Source organism: Rhamphochromis longiceps, linkage group LG1, assembly GCF_057381845.1.
Source record: "Rhamphochromis longiceps isolate RC_006_pf linkage group LG1, R_longiceps_female_GT1.1, whole genome shotgun sequence".
In the NCBI taxonomy this organism is placed as follows: domain Eukaryota; kingdom Metazoa; phylum Chordata; class Actinopteri; order Cichliformes; family Cichlidae; genus Rhamphochromis; species Rhamphochromis longiceps.
Window position 1 is genome coordinate 40,149,830 of NC_140557.1, and position 13,358 is coordinate 40,163,187.

Below are 13,358 nucleotides of genomic sequence, written 5' to 3' on the forward strand. Positions count from 1 at the left end.
TAGTGTGAACGCTCAAAGCGGCCCGCATGCGCAAAAGAAGACTTCACACACAACACGCTCTGTTTAGACCCAGAGCAAACAGTATTGTTTGACTGATGGCCCTTAATATAAAGACTTCGGACTTTACATTTCCCAATTTTTGCTTTAAGTTATTTTGTTATTGACATAATAATGTAAATAACCTAATAATGATCCTTATTGCTGTTTTAGAGGAGCGGTGCTTCAAAGGATAGCTGCAGATTTCTGTCAGAATCTGCAGATTATACAGTACAAATAAAATGTTTGTACATTGTCTTCCCAACAGTTTCACTGATATCTACACTGGATGGCCAGGAAGCGTTCGCGATGTCTTCTCTGGCGCTTCTCTGGCGCTGATAATTGGCGTCTGTCTTGTGTCAGTGACGTAAAAGACGGATTTAATGCGACCTGACGGTTCACACAGCAGTCGCTTTCTAAAACATCGGATATGTATCGGATAGGGGTGCAACGATACACAAAATTCACGGTTCGGTTCGATACTTTGGTGTCACGGTTCGATATTTTTTCGATACAAAAAAATGTTCAAGCATTTTTAATTTGTCATTTATTAAAATTATAAATATATATTTTAACTCAAAAGTACAGTTTTTAAATTTAACCCTAACCCTTGTGCGTGTTTTTTATTTTGACAGCGAATGCGCACCTGCGGACCACTTATGTGCAGCCCTGGTTATTTAGCTCGTCATATTGCAGCCACAGAAATTCTTTTGTCCATGAAACCATAAAGCTGCACTTTCTTTTTGCCTTATAGTCTGATTTGTCATAACTTCTCCGTTTTGTGGTAAGCTTTTCTTTGGCTGTCATTTCTTCACCCTGACCTGTCTTATTTGGCTCAGCAGAACTGAAATGCTTTTACACGCGCACTCACATAAGCTCAGCGATTCTCTGCACGATCAACCTCTCACATGTTTAAGCGTGCTGCGGGAGATTTCACTTGTCATGTTTGCATAGTAAGCTAACGATTAATAAGACGATGTCAGAGGAATTGGTGCACAAATTATCATCACTCACAGATCAGTGCTGTCGCTCTCTATACACAGTTCGCACAATTGCAAAGTGAAAGCAAAAAAACAAGCGCAAATTCAAACGCGACTTCAATATGTCACATATTGACAGTGGCTCACCGATGCCAATGACATAATTACCCAGCTACATTTCTGAAAGAATGCAAAAGCATTGACATATATTTTTCCTACAATAGCCCGACGGGCAGGGAAGAGATAGATTTTGGTAGCCCGACTGAAAAAAATCGCTAGCTCCAGGACGTCGGGCTAGCGATATTGCGAGCCCTGTATCTGATTGAGGAATCACTCATCTTTGGAAAAGAGAGTTTATTACAGAGAAATGTCTCTTTCCAAAATAAAAGCTATACTATCCGCTTCTTCTGGGCCCTATTCTCAGCAGCATAAGGAGAATCATGTGCTAACAGCTGTCTAAATGACTCGGCTAAAGTTAGTAGCATGCTTGCTTTTTTTTGTCTGCTTCCACTTGTCTTTGCACTACGATGATGTCGGCGTAAATGTGCAGTCATATTCGTTGTGTTCCCACTAGTGCTTTCAGGTTAATCTCGTTGAAATGACCTTAACGCCACAACACGGCAAATCTCCGTTAACGAGCTACCGCCGATCGCTCCGTGCATGGGGCTAGACGGCCAACACGTTAACGAGCTAACTGCGCTAACACACTAGTTCACACCAATGTAATTGAGCATTGCATGGCACATCCAACATACTGTTTTACTTTAGTCCATGACTCGCTTACCTTCAGGGTCATACGTCACATGAAAACCAAAATAATTCCAAACGCCAGATCTGAATGAGAGTGGGGGAGGTCCATGTTAAAAGGAGAGCTTAACTTCTGTCTCGCTAGCTTGCCCTGCGCTCTTCCTTCTGACTATGCTGTCTGTGTTGAGCGCTCAGTGGATCTGCGCTGGACAGTGCAGCCTAGGCGGAGTAGTCGAACACAGATTCACTGAGCGCTCAACACAGACAGCATCGTCAGAAGGAAAATTGATAAAATAAATTACAAATGTTGTATTGTTCGATACATATGCGTACCGAACCGAAAGCACTGTATCGAATGGTTCAATATCGATACGAATATCGTTGCACCCCTAGTATCGGATTCAGTACCACATACGAAAGTGACCCAGATCGGATTTGAAAATATCGGATTTGTGCCGTTCACACTGTCATACCATGATCGGATATGGGTCGCATAGGGTCAAAAAAATCTGATTTGATGCGCTTTCGCCTGCAGTGTGAACGTAGCCTAACAGACGCTGAGCATAGTAACAAAGACAGATTTCACAGCTGCTCTGTTCCCAACTTCTACTGTGTGACTGACAGCCTGGAGTTTGAAATCCTCTTCGTAACCACGTCTCTTAACAGGTGCCATTTATGGTCCTTATTCACAGTAAGGTAATATTACGTTGAAGCACAGTACGTATCATTCCGCGAGGCTCCTCGGTAGCCGTAATGCTCTGACAATCCATCAAGCGGTGCAGCACCGTAGCTTACCAAAGTCGTACTAAAACATTTTTTGACAGATTGCTGAGCGCTGTGTACCACATAAAATCAGTTCGCGGCCATCAAGCACAACCAGAATTCATACATAAGGCGCGCTGTCAACTTTTGAGAAAATGCAAGGATTTTAGGCTGTGCAGCGCCTCTGGGCTGTATGCCGTTAGCGTGGTTAGCTCGTTAGCGTGGTTAGCTAGCTAACACATTGACAGCGTCCAGCCCCACGCACGGGTCGATGCGCAGTAACTCGTTAACGGAGATTTGCCGTGTCCATCTTGTCACTTCCTGCAGGTGAAGCCATGGGGGAGGAGGGGGAGTTGTGTTCAGTGAAGGAGGGGCGAGGCCGAGTAACGTTGCGTAAAGACAAAAGTGGACGAAAGAGAGGCAAACTTGAGGCTCCACAAGTATAGTTATAACGTAACATAGACTATATCTATATAAAAGATATTGTCACATCTTATATCTCGTATAAAAATATATCGATATTTTTTTAAAACTCGATATATCGCCCAGCTCTACTGTTACATTTAATAAATTCTGTTTTCATGGATGCCTGAATGTTAAACTTCATAGTTACACCTGGTAAAGCAGCAACGCTGATCATTTTATTAAAGATGAAAGAATTTAGACAGTTTTTAACTCTCAGTGATGCTGCAGTGTTCGTTTGACTTTGAGACCTGAAGCCGACGGAGTTTAGGACCCAGATTACTCCGCGAGGCTCCTGACTACGGTAGCCGTAATGCTCCGACAATCCATCAAGCAGTGCGGCTTTGTAGCTTACCACAGTCGTACTAAAACATTTTTGACAGATTTTTGAGCGCCGTGTAGCACATAAAATCGGTTCGAGGTCAGTAAGCACAACCAGAATTCATACATAAGGCGCACTGTCGATTTTTAAGAAAATTAAAGGAGTTTAAGTGCACCTTGTGGAAATAGTAAAATGACACTATTGTACCTAACACACACAAATAAACTCCGCTCTGGCTCACTGAACTGATTCTTCTGCCTCCTCAGATGTGTTCCCAGTTCTGCCCCACTGACATCCTGATATATGTATGAAAGCAATTGTAATACAGCTTCAACTGCTGGATCAAACCATGCAATTCTTCCTGTGAACTGGATGAACCACAATCTCTGTTTCTTCCTTTTCTCTAAATGTTTTTTGAGGAACTTTAGAACCAGCACATCATCACTTCATGTCAACTTAATTTTTGTTTCTTTTTTCTGAGGACGAATCTCTGCAAAACCGCAACAGTGTGTGTAGATTTGGATCCGTAAAATTTTGTGCTGTTTTTATGCATTGTGCTTAGTTTGTAATGTCCTTAAGTATAAGAATAACTTAATTGATCCAAGAGGGAAATTCATGTGTCTGTCATAGCTCACCTGCTATTTGTATGGGTATTAAAAAGCCTGATGGCTGTGGGTGCAAATTATTTTCTGTATCTCTGTGTTTAACAACAGTAGGAGAGGAGTTTTGCAGTACTGATGTTTTCTGTTCCATAAAGATGTTGTAAAGCGGGTGATCAGACTTATTCAGGATGGCTTCTAATGTCTTCAGGATGCATCTTTCCACCACCTACCCCAGCATGCCCAGCCTGGCTCCAATTACAGAGCCAGCCTTCCTCACTAGTTTGTCCAGTCCTCTTGTAGTCTTACTTCTGTTGCTGCATAAACAGCAGACCCCAGCATACAACAGCACATTTGTCACCATAGACTGATAGAACATCTGCAGCAAGTTACTCCAGATGTCAAGAGATCTTTGTTTCCTTAACAAAAGGAGGCAACGATCATCAAATATCATTTCCTTTGTCTTAAAGGTGTTCACTATGAGGTTGGTTTTGTGACTCCAGTCGCTGAAGGCTTTTACAAGATCCCTATATTCAGATTCCTGTCCATTTCTGATGCACGCCACAATGGCAGGGTCAGCCAAGTATTTCTGGATTTGGCAGGACTTGTATTTGTATTTGAGTTGTATTTGAAGTCTGCTGTAAACAATGTGAAAAGGAACACCCAGGACAGTCCCTCGTCAAGCCCCCATGCTGCTCATTCATGTCCCAGAGACACAGTTACCCAAACTGACAAACTGTGGCCTTTCTCTTAGGTAGTCTGTAATCCAGAAAACAGAGAAGGAATCTACTCGCATCTCTGTGAGCTTGTCTTTTCGGTTGGATGGTATTGAAAGGACTTTAAAAATCAAAGAACATAACTCTCACATGAGCGCCAGATTGCTCCAGATGAGCTAGGGCTCTGTTTGCATGCAAACTGCAGAGGAAGTTTGTCTTTGATCTCAAGTCTCAGTCGGTGAAGAATCAGCCAAGTTTTTCATGATATGCGATGTGAAGGCCACGGGTCTATAGTCGTTCAGTTCGGGTGGACGCTTTATTTTTGGTACCAGCACAGTACGGGATGTTTTCCACAATGTCGGCACCTGCCCCAGTGGTAGGGCTTTCGTCGCTTTGGCTCTCGACGAAGGCCGTCGCACTTTTCTCCTCTCCCTTCCCTTATCTTCCCTGCTTAGCTTCTGTGTCCTTGTCTAGTCTTATCTATTTTCTACTCTTGCCCTGGAACACTCTCTCACAGTCTGTTCTCTAAAACCTAAAAGAGGAATTATGGATTTGATCAACTGGTCCCTGAATGCAATTGACACCCTCTTCTCAACGAGAAGCCTGGGCTCGGGTGAGCCTGAGTGTCCTGGAGGGACGTTCCCTGCTGGATACACGATGGGTGGGTGGCATAACTGGAGGGTCGTGTGCCTGGCGGGACTGTCGATCGAGGACATTGAAGATATCTACCTTTTCGGAACCATGATAACAGGGTTCTTGCTGATCGGAGCTGGCTTGGCCCTGGCTAATCGAAGATTAAAGAAAGCGGAATCGGCTGTTCAAAACACCACAAGGCTGCCCGTTGGGATTGAAACGATGGGACGAGTCGTGAGTTCTCAAAATGGGCTCATTGAGCGCAGCACGGATAAGATCTTGGAGAAGCTTACGGCTGCCGTGAACACTCAGACTAAGACTTCTGAGCAAAAATTGGATAACATCTTGGAGAAACTCACAGCGGTCGTGAGTTCTCAGAATTTGCTCTTTGAGCGCAAGAATGATAACATCATGGAGTGTAAGATGGATAACATCTTGGAGAAGCTCACGGCTGTCCAACGGGAGATTGAGAGACCAGTGTCGGACTGCTAGAACAGCTTTGAAATTTACATGAGTTGTTCGCACTAAAGTAAAAACCACCATCATTTCATGCGGCTACCATTTTGGTGCCAGCTGTGGTCTCAAGGCTGGAGCTGAACATAACAAATTCTCACCCTAATAACAGACTGTGTTTAGACTGTTCCCCCCATTCCATGCAAGGCTACCTGGGTCTGCTGGAAGACTGTTTACTTAGCCTGGCAGGGCGAAGGACACTATCAGCTAACTCAGGACACACACACACACACGCATACACATACACTGATACACACTCATCCCCCTCCCTTTTCAAACGCCTTCGATGCTTGTTCCCTCCCGGGACAGATGGCGGGTCGACTGGACCAGCACAGACATGCTGCAGGACCGGATGCGCTGTCTACACCGGCTCTCTCTTACCCTTACCCGCCCCTGTTGCTTGTCTTGTGTTTCTGTAGTGTATTGACAGTCATGTGCTTTTTGTGCCCGGGAGCAGGTTTACTTTATGTAAACAGGATTAGATCGCGGCCACGCAGGTATGTCCGCTTCATTTATACGAAAGCAACAGCGATATTCCACCACTGTTCCACCATAAATAAATATTATCAATGTAACTAAAGATAATGCAGCACCTGATCCTTTTATTGATGTCACACAGATACATACAGGTCATTTCCTAAAAAAGGGAAATGTACTACTAACATTCTATTACATGTATGTGATTATTACAGATGTAATTCATATTTCAGAGTAGTAATTGTAAATTACTTCGTGTAATCAAGATGAGAGACCACGGCTATAAAAGCGAAGGTGGATTTGGGAAGCCTGTCGCAGCCATGTCCTGTCCGTATACGCGACCAACCCATTGCGGAAGGTGCAAGATTGATAAGGAGAGTCCTCAGAATTCAGCGTATATTGCGGGATAGACAGGATCCTTTAGCTCAGCGCGACAGTGTGCTCATTGAGAGATATCGATATTCCCGTGAGGGTATTATTCACTTAACCAACTTGTTGACGAGGGGGTGCAGGACCACCACCTGTCTTTTTTTCCTCTGCCCTTTTCTTGGTTGCTGTTATGAACAAACTAACAGAGTATTACAGGCCAGTATTACCTTGCCAAGAGACGAAAAGCAATCTAAGAGATAAATATTACCATTCTGTAGAATACTCCTGTATTCCACTTTTACTTGTTCCCATGTTCTTGTGGGTCCTGTTGTGGCTCTAATGTGAAAGGGGATATAATATAACATATTATAATATAATATAATGCCATATGATATTGGACAATATAGTGTCATATGATAGATCTACCCTACCGCCTACTGGTGTTGGCCAGAGGGGCCGATGGCGCGATATGGCAGCCTGGCTACAACCGTAGCTGCCTCCACCAGTGTGTGAATGTGGGAGTGAATGAATAGTGGCATTGTAAAGCGCTTTGGGTGCCTTGGAAAGCGCTATATAAACCGAATCCATTATTATTATTATTATTATTAAATTACCTACGAGTTTGATTTGTCAGCAACTTTCTGCCAGCCCTCTCTCCTTGCTTTTGCAGCCTTTGCAGTGTTCTCTTGCGTTTTAATTAAACTCTGAAACTCCTGAAATCCCGCACTCATGAGTTCTTGCTCTGCTGCCGAAAAATACCGAGCCGAGCGCACTCCTTCGACATTTTCGCCGACCAATCAGCGGGTTGCCGATCAATGTTTCTACTATCGATGCGTAGCCCCTTTTACGACACCCAGTGATGTCACATTACTGCGTCCAGCTGTACTAATCGTCAACAACAGGTGTGTTCGGGGAACCGGATTAGCGAGCTCACGGTTAGCGCGATGGTTTGGTCTTGGATGTTTCATTTGATCTTGGATGTAGTAAGCGACGTACGAAGCACAGGGCCCAGGGAAAGAAGCTATCCCTGAATCTGTTTGTCCTGGTTTTATGTGACCTGTACCGTCGGCCTGACGGTAATAGTTCAAACAGTTGATTGCTGGGGTGAGAGTGGTCCTTGATGATATTGCCAGCTCTGCTGAGGTACCGAGAGTTTGCAGTGACCTCCAGGCTGGGCAGAGAGCAGCCAGTGATCTTCTGGGCTGTGTTGATGACCCTCTGCAGTACTTTCCTGTCCGCAGCTGAGCACCCTGCATACCATGTTGTTATGCCGTACGTTAGGATGCTCTCTATGGTGGCTCTGTAAAATGTCACCAGCAGCCTCTCCTCCAGGTTGTTCCTCCTGAGCACTCTCAGAAAGTGGAGACGCTGCTGGGCCTTTTTAACCACCGCCGTAGTATTTGCAGTCCAGGAGAGGTCATCAGAGATCTGCACGCCCAGAAACCTCATGGAGTGTACCCTCTCCACACAGTTCCCGTGAATGTAAAGTGGGGCCGGGTCTGCTCTGCCCTTCCTGAAGTCCAAGATAAGTTCTTTAGTTTTCGTGGTGTTCAGTTGGAGGTTGTTAACTGAACACCACTCAGTCAGTTTGTTGACCTCATCTCTGTAGTCCGACTCCTCCCCCCTTGAGATGAGTCCAACCACTGTGGTGTCATCCGCGAACTTTATGATGGTGTTTGAGAGATGGGTAGGGGAGCAGTCTGATCTGAGGAGTTTGGAGGCTCAGTTGACATCTTGGGGTGTTTGTGATATGATTGTGTTTAGTTGTTAGGTATACATCAAAGTATCATCAGTGTGATTTTACAGATACAGTGAAATAGGTAGTGTAAAAATGCTAACATAACTTATCACTATTTAATCAACATTTCAAAATCAGACAAGATATATTTGCATATTTTACAAAGTTTTGAACACTTTTAACATAGTAGAGTTACTATTGCTGCTTTTGCTTATAGTTTAATGTTCAGTGAGAGAAATCTAGTCGGTTTTGTGCTTGAACAAGTGCATAAAAGTCAGGTTCACTATCCAATTATTCTCTTCCACTTAACCTTATCAGGATCACCTACTCCAGCTACCATAGGGCAAGAGCTGGGGAACACCCTGGCACAGTGCTAACACAGAGAAACAGATAACAACCCCACCGCCATGCTGCCCCATGGCTCGGTGTCTTAGGTGGAAATAAAAAGGTCAAAATCCATCACTGGGAATGTTTACTAACATATAAAGCTAGCCATCTTCTGGGCATCTCTCTTGATGTATGGAACGTTCTCCTCTTTAAGAGAAGAATGAAAATCCAGCACTGATACCGACTTAAAGTGCTCGATAACAAATTGCAACAAACTGTGATTCAGTACTCTTGCCCTGATGGAGTTAGCGGTTTTGGTATAATAATACAATCCACTTTAAAAGTCCAACTTTTTTGTACAGCCACCATCACAGCTGTGTCACAGACATCACAGCTTTCCTCCAAGAACAAAAAGTCCAAATTGTTTCTTTGTTTTTAATTGAAGCTTCAGATTTCTCACCGTGTCCTTGAGCCATTATTATATGAGCTGATGTTTATGACGTATACATGGAGAAACATAGAGGGCAGCAGCCAGGCTCCTTTATGAATATTGCAGCCATGAAGATTTTGTTGATTCCTTCAGCTGCTTATTTTGAAAATTGTTAATCAATTTCCTGGTTTCATTGTCTTTTATTTGGACGTACAGAGGTGTAAGAAGTCTGTTCTCTTGTCTGTCACTGTTATGTAGAAGGAGATTGTACAACTCTGGCCTGTACGTTGCTGTGAAATAAAGTATTTGTCCTTTCCTGAATGTTTCAGATCATCCAACTAGCTTTAATATACATTAAAAATAACCCCTGTGAATACAGAATGATTATTTAATTCATTAAGGTCAGTTTTCATGATTCAGCAATAAGAAAGAGATTTTGGCAAAAATTGGCAAGATGTCAAAAGCATCTTGATCATCACCGAGACTTTTGGGGAAATTATCTGTGACAAAAGTCCCCGAGACAAAATGTAAACTTTTTGGAGGTTTTGGACGAGCTACGTCCAGATGAACAGAATCAACCTTTTGGGATTTACTTACCTGGATGATTGAGCATGCATCAAGACACTTTGATTAAGGCTAAGTGTAAACAGAATTGTATGCAGCCCGTGGGTGAACCCTGGGTAATTACCAGGATTTGTATCTTGTTTTCTCATGACAAGCGTTTATCCACAAAGCTCAATATTTTGCTTTCAACAGAATTTTGTTCCAAAGGTGTTTGAGTGGTTTTTGTAATTATGTGATCTTTGCAGATTCCAAATCCTAAAGCAAAGTAGCAACATTCCTAAATTTCCTTCATTTAGACAGCTTCTCGGTTTGCAGACTAACACAACATTTTTCAGCTCCATGCGTCTCAAAGCTGCTTTTATAATTCTATGAAAGTTTTTGTGATCGAGGAATGGTTCACACCAGCCGGTCTTTCAACAGGTTTTGACAACGGCACAAGTTTGTTTTTCATGCACTTTGCAGGTTTTAATTTAGAACATTATATACACGTTTCTATGATATTGTGAAGAAGAATTACAAGGATTTAATATGTTTCAAAATCTTTTAATGGCAAATAAATAAATTAGTTTTGGCCACAGCTGTAGAGAAGATCAGTGCTGGTCAGTCACTGAACTTTGTAGATCTTCATTTATACATTTATGTCCTTAGACAGAACATCTGACTCAAACTAGCTCATGGCACAGTTGTTAGCACAGAGACTCACTCGCTTTAACTGCTTGAAATATGTCTACACAGTGTGTTCAATAAAAATACATTTTAGTAACGTTTTAAATCAAACTAGTGGATGTGGTGGCTGGAGAGACAGTTTACCAGTCTGGTTGGTTTCCAGTAGAAAATGATGGTTTGCACTGTGAAGCCATACTTGCACTTTTCACAGTTTCTTTTGTATTGAATTTTGCATCTTCAGATTTAAATGAGCAGCAGTTTTCTCCCACACAAAACTGAGGTGTCGGTCCAGTGTTTACATGTTTGTGCTGTTCATAAATACGCAGTTAATAACATGAGCAAAGATGCAGGATAAGAAAACTTTTGGTTTGTTTGTGGCAGGTGAACCAGGAGAATGTGGTGAAGGTGGGCCATCGACAGGTGGTCAACATGATCCGCCAGGGAGGCAACCGGCTCCTGATTAAGGTGGTGACAGTGAGCCGGAATCTGGACCCCGAGGACACAGCACGCAAAAAAGGTACAGAGACTGAAAATGGCTGCCAGTCGTGTTTAGACATGGATTCGAGAATATAATCGTCATGAGGTGCTTCAGCTGAGGAGCAGCAGAGCACAGCTGTAGCATACAGCCTGCTGTAGTACAGTGCTGTGTGAACCTGATCACAGATGTACCTCCTGTATTAAAATATTAAAGTGACACACTGACTGATGATTTAGTTCACTATTATCTGTATAGCTAGAAGAAATCTCAGCGCACTATGTGTTGTAAAGCAAATCCTCTTTAATAGCCAAACATCCATCCATTTGCTCCCACTTTTCCAATTCAGGGTCCCGGGAGGAGCTGGAGCCTATCCCAGCTGTCACAGGGCATGAGGCAGGGTGCACACATATAGAGACAGACCGGTCACGCTCAGATTCATGCCTACTATAAATTTATAATCACCAGTTAGCTAATGTGTTTGGACTGTGAGAGGAAGCTGGAGAGACATGGTGAAAACATGAAAACTCCAAGCAGGATCTCCTTGATGTGAGGTCACAGTGCTAGAGACCAACAGAGGTCAGCTAGAGGTCAACAGGAAGAGACCTCCAACAAAGCCATTATCAGGGAGGTCATCTACTGAAACTGGTTGGGGGGGAAAGAAGGACTGTGTAATAATACCCCTCAAAGACCATGAGAAACCGGACCAACTCTGTGCTTAGGATACAAACAGCAAACACGAGAGGTCAGACCAGGTGGTTTTAATACAAACTAGACAAAATCTACACATGGAAATAAGCAAACCTTTAAATGTTTGTCAAAAATCTCTGATCAGAATATTGCTTTTGTCTCTGTGTTTTTCTGATACTCTATTATATTTTCCTATCATCAGAAAATATTTCTAATTTGATCCTTTTCCCTCAGTGAAATTTGACTGATCGATTAAAGATTTACCTGAAAAGGTGTGACGCCTCCAGATCACTGCAGATGACCTGCCTGCTTTTGGTCACATGTCTGTTTCTCTCTGCTCAGCTCCTCCACCTCCAAAGAGAGCCCCCACCACAGCCCTGTCAATGCGCTCAAAGTCGATGACGTCTGAACTCGAGGAACTCGGTAAGAGCTGCAGTTTTGACTCTGGTAACTCACAATGGCAAATGGGAGCAAGTGTCTCACAGAAGATCTTTTTTGTACCTCTTTCTCATGGTTGGTTAATCTCTCAATAGTGGATAAAGGTAAGCAGATAATGCTGTATAACCTTCTGCCATCCATTATGCCCAACTTCATATTCATTTGCTCACAGTGGCTGATTGAGGCTTTCGTTCAGACTAATGCAATATGCGTTTCCATCATCTGGTCACTTTAGTTTGCCTTAAAGAAGAAAATAGAAGAAAAACGCTTTTCCTCCCTCATCTCCTCTCCTCCGTTGCATGAAGTGCTCTTGCTTCTGGATGCCCACACTCATCCACACTCATGACTTGTTGCTTCTGCTGCAAAGAGCAAATGAGTAAAAAGAGCATTAGTGTGACTGTATCGTCTTCGTCTTTCTGTTTGTCCGTGTGTACGATGTAGTGCTGGGCGATATGACGATATATATTGTGTGGACAATAGAAAAGTGTCTATTGTGCCTTTCTATCGTTTCTAACCTAATTTTATAAATTATTACATAAAATATATCATTAACCCTTTAAAGCCGGTCGGAGCAGCACGCTCCGTTTTGCGTAAATCCCTGTAAAACCGGAACCGCGTAAGCTAGCGCAATAATTTTTTTTGCATATGAAACCGGAGGAGTTGTACTTACATCTTGTGCCATCAGCTTGTCCTCGGTCACGGTTTCCTTCCACATATGGCTTTGCAAAAATTGCATAAAAAGCACTTGCAGCAACAAAAACATAATATTCCAGAAACAGGCTTTGCCGATCCGATCAGTTGTTCATAACACTTCCTACGTTGGAATAGACGTCAGCGCGAACTATCACATGTCCGCCATTAACTGGCCAGAACCGGAAGTGACGTCATTTTCACAGAAAATGTTTTTTATTTACCTTTAGGGCCTTATAAGCCTATGCTGGAGTTTTTTTTAAAGTCATGTTTGACTTTATGCTTTTCTGTATCGCTTATAACTCAAATTACGCTGTTGGAAATAGTTTATTTTGATGCACATGCTGGTTTTTTTTGCAAATTTGCACTATAATATTTATTTTCATTTTTCCTGCAGTATATAAAAATTAGTGTATCTCAAAAATAAAACTATGAAGACACTCAAAATAAATTTCCTGTGGTGGGAAACTATTTTGTGCAACTTTTTTGTATTTGCAGTTTTGAGGGATAAGCCTCTTAAATTTCTCTAACTAGAAATATATGTAAAGAAAACCCCAAAAACAATTTTCAATTTTTTTTTGCACTTTTTTGCAATTTATGTAGTTACTATGGACTTAATGCATACGTATTATTAAAATTTGGGCTATAATGGTTGTATTGATGTATAGCAACTGGAAATGCTCCCACAAATGGCACTACAGCATGTAAAAATATAAAGATAAGT

General features: G+C 42.5%; 1 protein-coding gene across 1 annotated transcript in view; it reads left to right on the top strand.

Moving 5' to 3' along the window:
• shank2b (SH3 and multiple ankyrin repeat domains 2b) overlaps positions 1 to 13,358 on the top strand; it is a 220,153-nt gene that overhangs the window by 178,603 nt on the left and 28,192 nt on the right. Inside the window, exons 16-17 of the mRNA XM_085408855.1 lie at positions 10,723 to 10,858; positions 11,849 to 11,929. Coding sequence (XP_085264981.1) covers positions 10,723 to 10,858; positions 11,849 to 11,929 — 217 coding nt within the window. The remainder of the gene's footprint in view (positions 1 to 10,722; positions 10,859 to 11,848; positions 11,930 to 13,358) is intronic.